Genomic DNA, 10,421 nt, shown 5'->3' on the forward strand with positions numbered 1-10,421 from the left:
CTTCGATGCTCCAGTTTTGTTTCAAAAGAAGCATGATTGTTCATTATGGCTAGGCATTCAGTATAAGGCTTTGAACAAGCTGACGGTTAAGAACAAGTAACCTATTCCGCTCATAACCGATTTATTTGATTAGTTGGGCAGTCTATGTTGGTTCTCTAAATTGGATTTGTGATCCGAATATTATCAAGTTCAGATAGTGACAAGGGATATAGCTAAGACTATGTGTGTTACTCGGTATGGATCCTATGAGTTCTTAGTTAATACCAATCAGATTAACAAATGCCTCGACAACGTTCTACACTTTGATGAACAAGGTACTACAACCTTTTCTTAATAAATTTGTGGTAGTTTACCTTGATGATATTGTTGTCGATAGCCATACTTTGCACGACCATGTGGAATATTTGGGGTTAGTTTTTGAGGCTCTTAGACAGCATGAGCTGTATGTAAAGAGAGAAAAGTGTTGTTGTAGTTTGTACGAGGTACCGTTTTTAAAGCATAGTGTGGGGGATGAGAAGATCCAGATAGACCCATCCAAGGTTAGCGCTATCTAAGAGTAGAAGCCGTCTACCAAGGTAAAAGAGCTGAGATCCTTCTTAAGATTGGCTAACTACTATCGTAGGTTCATTGAGGGATATTCGGCCATCGCTACACCACTTACAAACATGCTGAAAAAAGGTAGAGCGTGGGCATACGATGTAGTGTGCTAGCAAGCCTTCGTCTAGCTGAAACGAGCAGTGTGTAAGCAACCGGTATGAGGGCTATCGAACCATGCACTGCAGTACGAGGTGCACACAGATGCCACTGACTTTGTTATCGAAAAGGTACTAATGCAAACCAAGCATCCTATCATTTATGAGAGTCGCAAGCTAAACGATACCGAGTGACGGTATGCGATTCAGAAGAAAGAGATGTCGGTTGTGGTCCATTACTTGCGAACATGGAGGTATTATTTGCTAGGGGCTCAATTTGTGGTTTGAATCGATAATATGGCCACATCTTACTTTCAAAGCCAGAAAAAAATAAGTCCAAAGTAGGCTAGATGGCAAGACTTGTTGGCAAAATTTAACTCTACATTGGAATATAAGCCGAGCAGGGCTAATTTAGTGGTCGATGCACTGAGCTGAAGGCCACGCTAGCTGCCACCGGTGAGGTGCGAGCGAAACTGCTATCGCGCATCCAAGAATGCATGACGCACGACCCTACCGCATATTCTATACTGAAGCACTCCAAGGCAGGCAAGACTCGACGATTTTGGGTGAGTGATGGACTAATATATGCCAAGGGGAACTGACTCTATATGGCGCAGCATGGGGGCTTGCAAAAATTACTATTGAAAGAATGCTATGACAGTCACTGGGTAGGACATCCGGGGGCACACCGGTCGCTAGCGTTACTGAGCGTCGACTACTACTGGCCAAGAATGGAGGACGATATTGAGGGCTATGTCCGAACTTGCCTAGTGTGCCAACAAGACAAGGTTGAGCAGTAGAGGTCGAGAGAACTGCTCAACCCGTTGTCGGTGTTGGATAAACCTCGAGATAGTGTTAGTATGGATTTCATCATGAAGCTGCCTAAGGTTGATGGGTTCAACAGTATCATGGTGGTGGTAGACAGATTTTTGAAGTACGCTACCTTCATACCGGTTACAAAAGAATGTCCTACAGAGGAAGCGACCAAACTGTTTTTGAAACACATAGTGAAGTATTGGGGGATACTGCACACTATAATTAATGATCGAGATAGGCGATTTATCGAAAAGTTCTGGATAGAGCTGTTTAGATTGCTAAGGTCAAAACTATGCTTTTCCACTAGTAACCACCCATAGACCGATAGGCAGACTGAGCAGGTGAATGTACTACTGGAACTCTACCTGCAGCACTCCGTGCAAGGCACATAGACTGACTGGCCGAGGTGGCTCAACATGGCCCAGTTTTTGCACAACTTGCAACGTAGTGAGTCTACTGGCCACAGCCCGTTTGAGATTGTGATGGGGCAGTAGCTGCATATGCCCAGCGCCATTACCATAGGCTATATCAGATCAGCACCAACTACCTACAAAACTGTTAGGAGTTGGGAAGAGCATCATGACTTGGCTTGAGCTTGTCACCACAAGGCTACTAATAGGGTAAAAAAATGGGCTAATCATACTAGACGGGAGGCTCATTCAGTGTAGGGGATATGGAGATGGTCAAGCTATAGTTGGTTTTAAAGAACAAGGGTTTGCACAAAGGCCTTGTTCGAAGGTATGAAGGGCCATATCGGGTGGTTAAGAGGATAGGTAAGATGGCTTACAAGTTGGACATGCCGCTCAAGCCGAAAATGCATCCGATATTCGACGTAAGTATGCTGAAGCCCTACCATGGTGATGAGGGGGACCCTAGACGAGGAGTGAGCCACAAGGCTCCATTGGGCATCCAAGTAGCATATGACAGAAAGGTGGAAGAAGTGCTGGTTGATAGGGTACTCAGACGACAGCACCACATACCCCAACATCAATACCTTGTGAAGTTAAGGGGACTGCTTGAGAGTGAAGCTAGTTGGGAGTCTACGAAAGACTTATGGTAGTTCCAAGATCAGACCGATGCCTTCCACACGACAGCGACAGCGCTGCTAGCTTAGGTGGGAAAAGGTGTCACGGACTATAGTTCAAAGCATTAGAGGAGGCCCGAAGGTGTTTCGGAATGTCAACATATGGGGGAGTATTACTGGGAGAAAACCCCCACTTGCTAGCATGAGACAAATGCAAGCTGCCTAACAGGGGCACACAACACTAGCCCCTAGGCGAGCCACCCCGTACAACGCCCAGGCACACTGCTTATGGGAGGCCCAGACGAGCTAGACGACCTAGACACCATACCAGCCCACCACCCTAGCCCTTGTAATGGCTTGAACTATTGAAATTGTGACACTCCCGCCCAAAAATGTCTTGTTCACTTTTGGAGGGAAATTTTAGCTATAAATAGCCCTTGTAAATGATATGTACAGCTGATGACTTAATGAATACACACTTTTCACTCTCAAATTCTCTCTAGTGCTCTTTTCTCCTCTCTTTACTTCAATCTTTTGCTACATGCTTGCTTGCTGGCCTAAGGCCTAGTGTGCTGTGCGTGTGCTTACTTACTGATCAGAAGCTGTGTATCGTTATGTGGGTGTGTTGTGAGCCTGTTGACCGAAAGCTGTGTGTTGTTGTGCTTGGGTGCTGAGTGCTTGCTGGGCTAGTGCTTAGTGTTAAGGTGAGTGTGCTTGCATTACATATTGCATATTGTATTGTTTTTTGATCCTAGTGGCCTTGAAAATCAGCTGGTAGGCATACCTTAAGCTAACTTGGATTCCAGAACCAAGTTAAAGGTTGAACCCAAAACCACACGGTTGGGTGGTCTGAAGAACCACCATGTGATACTACCTTATACTGACTATTTAAACTATACAAATTGCTACTTTCAATATAGCCAAGCTATAATACCTTAATATATCTATTTATAAAATTCTTATTTAATGATAATAAAATAAATAGGGATTCTAATATGCTTTCCTTTTATGAAATTCTTAAATAACTATTAGATAATTTAAACTTGACAAAAAAAGGGAGATATAAACATATTAATGTTTTAAGTATTAATTAATATTATAAACATTGAAAATTAACATAAAATAATAAAAGCCTATAAACTTTATTATTATTAGTATATAAATATAAGAAACACTATTATCTATAAGTAAACTGTAATACCATATGATATTAACATTGTAACACTGTACTATGCATGATTATGATTGTTAAGTATTGTTATGTAATATATTATTAAATATTTACATTATATTATATAAACTGTTAGATATAATCTCTATGCTATTATTATTTCAGACTTTATTCTATACATAATAAAATATATTATGTATTTGCATATAATTATATAAAAAACTTTATACTTGTAGTATTTATAGTAATAATTTAAAGGTTTGGGTATTAAAATTAAAAAATTAAAAAATTAGGTTAAAATTCAAAATAGTAAAAAATAAAGCATAATATATCATAAGATAAAAAAGTATAATTTTGGAACATAATGTAATGATATAAATTTTAATCGATATATTTAAATAGGCATATAAAAGTCAATATGTAACATAGGGAACCTAAGAGTTTAAAGTGTTTTTTTTTTCTTAAATGAACATAATTTTAATATATGCTGATAAGAAAAAATGAATGTACAATTGGGGAGAATGGAAATATTAATTAATTATTCTGCTTTTTCTAATAAAATAATTGAATTATTATTTCTAATGGTTCAATAATAAAAAATGACCTTTAGAATAATCTAATACTACAGCTAACTAAGAATATATATAAATATAAATATAAATATAAATATAAATATATAAATGTATATATATTCACTTTTTAAGGCAAGAAATTCCAACAACTTGAGATTGCATAAAAGCAAGCATTACCCAGGTAAAAACGTAGCATGTATTAACAATATTCTATATTTCATATACACTTTTAAATACATTCCACTTAGCTTGGACTATATGTAGTCTTAATTGAATACAATAAAAGTTAAAAAGTCGAAACTTCAAGTTTCGATAAAAGTGGGGAGAATTTTCAACATTATCCCAAAGAAAATGTATAGGTTTCAGGTACATCTCCAATAGATATTTCTGCCTTGTAAAGGAAGTATAGGTGGAATGTACTTTCAACTGGATTGATGTTACATGGCAATCCTGATCCATATCAAGTTTGATTCTGCAATGAGACTTGATGGAGAAGTTGTTTCAATTCCACAGAAGAAAAGACAAGCAGACTGCTTCAAGCCATATCTCAGACCAAAAACAACATTATCTATATGTAAAATGGATGCTCCATGGAACATATGTATGGGGAGAATCTCATCCTTCAAGCTTTTCTTCCTTATTAAAGCATAAAAAGAACAGAAAGGGTTACATAAACAAGCCCAAGATATTAGTTTATTTTGATTTTGATTTCTCTTTTTCCTTTATCCAAATAAGGGGTTACATTTGCTATTCCTACTCCAGGCATCAAGTTCCCCAAAGAGTTAGCATTCTATGTAACAAAAAAATCATTGCCAATGTATGCTCATAAAGCTTGTTATTTTACTGCAATTATTTGTTGTTATGAAGCAAAGGTCATCTTTTCCTTGATCCATCCTCTGTTGCCTCAACACTCACCCAAAATGTTGCACATACTGGCCTGTGATCAGAGAACCGGGACTCCTTTCGCTCGTAAGAGAGCTGATATATTTTGCTTCCACGCCATAGGATTCTGTCACACCTGGAAAACTTCCTAACTTGTTTAGATCTTATAGTTTTGAACATTCTAGTTTGTTTAATACTGATAAATTATATGTACCTACCAAGCTGGAGTTCTCCTTTTGCTTTTTGTTTCTACTGTCTCTCCAGCATAACTGTCTGAGTTATCAGAGTATTTGTATGTTGGTGCAAAGTAGATTTTGCCTTCTTTCCATCCCTTAAACACTCTCCCTGCTTCCCTTTCGATCTTAAGCTGTGTATCCAATGAGCAACTAGTTCCATATTAGTATGATGTAACAGGAAAAATCCTGCAATGATTGAGATGCTTACAAGCAACTCTACTAATCATAAATTCAGTTAGAAACATAAGGCAAAAACTAAGCAGGTTGAGGCATTCACCATGTCAGGTAGCAAAGAAAACTAATATGGTTTCAGTATAATATTTGTATCCCAAGATTGTCGTTATTTGTCAAATTCCATGATGAATGTTACTGTTTGTGCTTTATTTACTGAAAAGCATAAGATGGGATTGGCTAATGTATTTCCAGCAGCATACATTAGCAGTCATTTATCCAAACTAAAATTATCAGCCACCAGTCAGAATTTATCAACATCTTTGGTGCCCCAGTTTAATACAGATTAAGTCAAAAGATATATTGTTCTTTTGAACGCTATGAGAAGCAAAATAATTATAATCTTTGACACAGAGCTCAAACTTTCACAAATTTTCAAGTTTTTATCTATGGTGTATAAGAAGCTACCTGATCTTTGTCATATAGTGCATCCCAGGCTTCCTCTTTCAGCAGCTTTCCAGTATCAGAGTAACTCAAAGCTATCCTGTAATTCAAATCTCCTAGCCATATGACCCGACTGGGGAAATTTTCCAGGGAAGAAGTCAACTAATCAGAGATTCTTAGATGTCGAAAACTGCTATTAGATTAGAACAGGGATCTTTGAAAAGCTTCAAAAAATTCTTGGCTTCATAGATACTTACTCATGATCCAGAATTTTCTCAGGCACCCGACTACCAGATGTTCTGCAGATCCCTGGAAACTGTGTGTTTCTAAGTATCTCCACTACATCCACATTTCTCCTAAGTTCATCTCCTTCTTTCTCTCCTGATGCCAAATGACAGCACAAGAAACAGAAGCTTGTCTTGTGGAAAATCATGCTTACAGAAATACACCCCTGCATCACAGAATGAATATTGTAGTATAACGTATTTGTATGGAATAAATGTTCATATGGATATCCATATGCAAACAATGCATCTCGAGCTGGTTCAGTTCTCAACTTACTTTGTTTCCAAGGCAACCAAGGATTCCACGACCTACGCAAGAGATTCTCAGGTGGCTTACATGTTGCACAAGCTCTTTCCTCATCCACACAGTGAGGAAAATTCCAACCATTTGCTTACATGCCACAAGGCCATACTTAATCTGGTTTGTATCAAAGTTGCTAGATCCATCTTCATCCTCTTCTGAAGAAAATTCATTTTCATTTGTTTGTGATTGTGGGCACCGGAAACAGAATTCCTTGCCATTCTTCCTTTCCAAGTCAGTAGGGCAGTTGCAACTCTTTAGCCTCCTCTTACTCTCGGTTCTGAAAGCCTTACTGACCTTTCTAAGTGAAGTTTTCTGGAAAACCAGTGAGCCCCCAGAAGATGCAATGGATCTTGGTCCTCTTAATGGCACATTATGTGCTTTGTTCAGTGACTGATTAATCAAGGCAAGCCATTTCGCTGCAGGCTCATTATCTTCTATAACTAGCACATTTCCAGCATTCAATGGAACAACTTCCTGAAAACTAAAGATCCAAAAGAACAATTTAAATTAAAAAAAAAACCATCATTTGCATGATAAAAGCATCTTTACTCAAAATTATGGTAGTCAAATCTTTTAACAGAAGCATTTAAATGAATTTTTTCTTGTCAACACTGACAGGCAGGTCCTGCTAAATGCCTAAACCCCAATGTCAGGTGCTAGCAACTTTTCCAGTGTGTTATAACATACAACACCAAATTGTTCTTAAGGGACAATGAAATATGACCTTTAGTAATGAAACTATAATTTCGGAAGGCATCCTACCAAAGATATCTTAACACCCTGGCAGAGAATAAGCTGTACGGTAAAAAGCTTTTGACACTAGATTATGAGAAAGAAAGGTATCTTAACTTTTCTTTAAGTCTATCCATATTTTGTTGTCATGAAGAAGAAATTCTAAGTTCCAAACAGAAACTCAAAACTAAATATGAATCTGCGAATTGCAAGGCAAAACCTGAGAGAGACAGAGAGGCAGAAAGAGAATTACCCTAAAACATATATGTCCGATTCTTCACGGACCTGAAGAATATCATCCAGATCGAGTTTTCTATCAGGAGATTTGCCTCCTACATTCCATGTCGCAACGAAAACACTAACAAAGCAACCAAATGAACCAGAACAGTTCAGTTAATCCAACAAGCATGCCTGTGTTTAAAAGGATGGAGATAAAAAGGAAGAAAATGCAATGTAATGACTACCGGAAGGATAGATTCTCACTAGGCACTTTTGTGCTTACACCTCTATAAAGCAGAGGTTCAAGTGGCAAATCATATTGTCCTTCTGTAGAAAACAAAACAACAGGCAAGAAATCAAGAAAGATACAAAGATTAGAGTGAAAGTCCAACAAGAAAGGGAATTAACTGCAGTTCATGACAGAAAAAAAGACTTTCTTTTACGACCAAACATTGTGGCTGGAACTGTAACACTTAATTCTCTACCAGTAGTTGCTTTGAACTAGGAAGAAGAATTTTTAAGAGGCAAGGAAGAGAAAATAAATACGTTACTATTATTGGACAGAAGTGATAGAGAGAACCAGAGAAAAATATCCTCTCCTTTGCTTCCTTTCTTACTCTTAGTCTTAGATAAAAGTTCAAACAAGAATATATTCTCAAACAAATTGCCATTTATCCCCCTCATATAGTCATTTGTCTGTTCCTTAGATTATATCTGTTCAAGACATTATATCCACTATCTCTTTGTTGCACAAAGACCACAAAATACCCCACATGGGCTCCACTTTTTCACTTCATATACGTATACATGCTTTCATCATCATCATTGCAGTTTGGACTAACCTTTGAACTATCATCTAACCAGATAAAGCAAGGATAAAACAAGATCCTTCCATACAACTAGACTTTTCATTTAGTTATTTCATTTCCTACTTGTTCTTACTATTTACTTCTTAAAAGTTTTCTCCAATTAAAAGTAAATGGTAAAAACCCAGAATTCCAATTGATTCAAAACCAAATAAACCCTTTAATTCCACAAACAAAAACCAAAAAAAAAAAAAAACGAAAGCAAGTAATAAAAATAAAACTAAATGGAGCCATAGATAAGCTTATGCTGATTGCTTTCCACGGAAAAGGGGAAGGCAAAAGAATAGTATCTTTGACAAAATAATAATAATTATAATTATAATTATAATATTAAAGAAGAGACAGCAAGAACATTCTCTGTGCCTATCTATCTTCTTAGGGAAGAAAATAATGATAATTGGTAAATGGTCATATTTGATACCATAAGCACTCACCAGAAGAACTAATTGAAACTTCAGTCTCTTTACTTTGATTTCTCCCCTTCACACTAAATATTTTACCGATCAAAGACTGAAAAATTAAAAAGGAAATAGGAAAGATTAACAAATATCATTGAAAATATTGAACATAGAAAATACTAACAGAATTGCCACAAGGTGGGGGGAAATAAGAGTTAATATTAAATTAAAGCAAAAGAATAAGGCATTTACTGAAGTCTGCTGGTTTGTCCTGTCTTGATTCATTAGAGTCATGCCAGAGAGTCCAACTCCAATCATCAGAAACCTCTGGAAAACTTAGAACCTGCAAATCAAAAAGCTCCTAAACTTTTAAAAAGAAGGAAAATTTTGTTTGAATACACGCATATAATAGGAAATAATACTGGTAAATTTTGAGAATCTTTCATATAGAGTGCATTGAAAATCCAACAAAAAAAAAGACCAAACTTTCTTTTTTTTAAAGTCGATCATAAAACTAGTTACCAGGAGAGGAAAAACAAAGGGTATGGCTTCAACTTCCAAGCCTATGGAGGAAGGAAGAATCTGATTATGGAGTATTCAGAAGGAAGTCAACTGAATTGATGGCATTATATACAGAAGTAAAGAATTCTTCTTTCTTATTTTCTATGAGAAGTTGGTCAACAGAACAAGTTAAAGGAGACATAAGGGTCAAAGAATACAAAGAAAGACAGAAATGGAAGGTAAGTAACCTGAAAAACTGTTAGAATGTTGGATGATGTTTTCCAATGTTCTAGAACTGGTAGAAGCCAATGGCCTGTAAAAGAGAAGTTGGTAAGAGGTCACAAGTCAAGGTATTCGAGTTAACCCAAAAAAGCTGTTCCCTTAGATTTATGTGCCAGCACTGCAGGACAAGGTTAAGAACCCAACTGTTTTTGTTTAATGTTATAAATATGGACATGGGTTGTTTTGGTTTTTGATTGGTCTGGTTGAGATAGAAAGATTTTCTCGAGAGAATCAAGTGGAAAAGAAACGGTCAAAAGTGGGGATTGAATCTCAAATGTCCCCTCAAGAAAACTGTCTTCATTCTTGTGTAAAGACTTGGATGCTTTTGCTAGGTTGTTGTTTGTTCTTTCTTCCTCTCTTTGTTGTTCCCATTGCTTTTGGGTTTGTGAGCTTTGAAGGAAAGTTAAGAAAATCCTTTTATGCCTTGGGAAGTAGTAGGTAAAGGTGAAGCCAAGAATTTTATCTGGCATCCAAAAGCGATACCAGTAATGGATAAAGGTCTAGAAATGAAAACAGTGAAAGAAGTTTGGGGCTGTGTTAGATGTCTCTATATAGGTGTTTTAGGTGCAATGAATGTGGTCAATGACAAGTGCAATCAGGTTGGCTAACTGATGTAGTTTAAACCATATGAGTCTATTATTGCAGTTGTAGAAAACAATGACAACATGTGCAGAAACGTTAAGTTCATGGACAATGGAAAGGAGGTACTCCAACATTTCTGGGAAGAGGTTAAAGGAAAGGGAATGAATTCTTTTGACTCTGCTCATAAAGACTTAGCCAAAGATAGAAACGGTACCAATGAGTACAAAACAATTTTAAAAATAAAA

At 37.0% G+C, this 10,421-nt stretch overlaps 1 protein-coding gene across 5 annotated transcripts; it reads right to left on the reverse strand.

The window, feature by feature from the left end:
- Positions 1-4,941: 4,941 nt before the first annotated feature.
- Positions 4,942-10,150, reverse strand: LOC110425829 (DNAse I-like superfamily protein). Of its 5 annotated transcripts, XM_021440876.1 has the most exons (11): positions 9,561-10,150; positions 9,334-9,374; positions 9,064-9,154; positions 8,848-8,923; positions 7,793-7,874; positions 7,582-7,686; positions 6,570-7,077; positions 6,266-6,459; positions 6,033-6,141; positions 5,376-5,524; positions 4,942-5,293 (listed from the first exon to the last, which is right to left on the reverse strand). In XM_021440876.1, exons 3-11 carry the CDS (start codon positions 9,127-9,129, stop codon positions 5,149-5,151), a joined length of 1,434 nt encoding a protein of 477 aa, XP_021296551.1. In that variant the 5' UTR covers positions 9,130-9,154; positions 9,334-9,374; positions 9,561-10,150; the 3' UTR covers positions 4,942-5,148. The 5 variants fall into 5 exon arrangements, with proteins under 5 accessions (XP_021296551.1, XP_021296550.1, XP_021296552.1 ...); XM_021440875.1 differs by lacking the exon at positions 9,334-9,374; XM_021440879.2 differs by lacking the exon at positions 9,561-10,150 and having other exon boundaries at positions 5,156-5,293; positions 5,372-5,524; positions 9,334-9,536.
- Between the last annotated feature and the right edge of the window lie 271 nt (positions 10,151-10,421).

This window comes from Theobroma umbraticum, unplaced genomic scaffold, assembly GCF_002168275.2.
Source record: "Theobroma umbraticum cultivar Fairchild unplaced genomic scaffold, ASM216827v3 scaffold_12.1, whole genome shotgun sequence".
Lineage (NCBI taxonomy): Eukaryota > Viridiplantae > Streptophyta > Magnoliopsida > Malvales > Malvaceae > Theobroma > Theobroma umbraticum.

Excerpts from the sequence above, each read along its gene's own strand:
- LOC110425829 (XM_021440875.1), bottom strand. The coding sequence starts at position 9,129 with ATGATTGGAGTTGGACTCTCTGGCATGACTCTAATGAATCAAGACAGG. Across the intron at positions 7,078-7,581 it reads TCGGACATATATGTTTTAGG|TTTTCAGGAAGTTGTTCCAT; the intron begins GTAATTCTCTTT and ends TTGGATCTTTAG. Across the intron at positions 6,142-6,265 it reads GAGAAAATTCTGGATCATGA|TCGGGTCATATGGCTAGGAG; the intron begins GTAAGTATCTAT and ends AAATTTCCCCAG.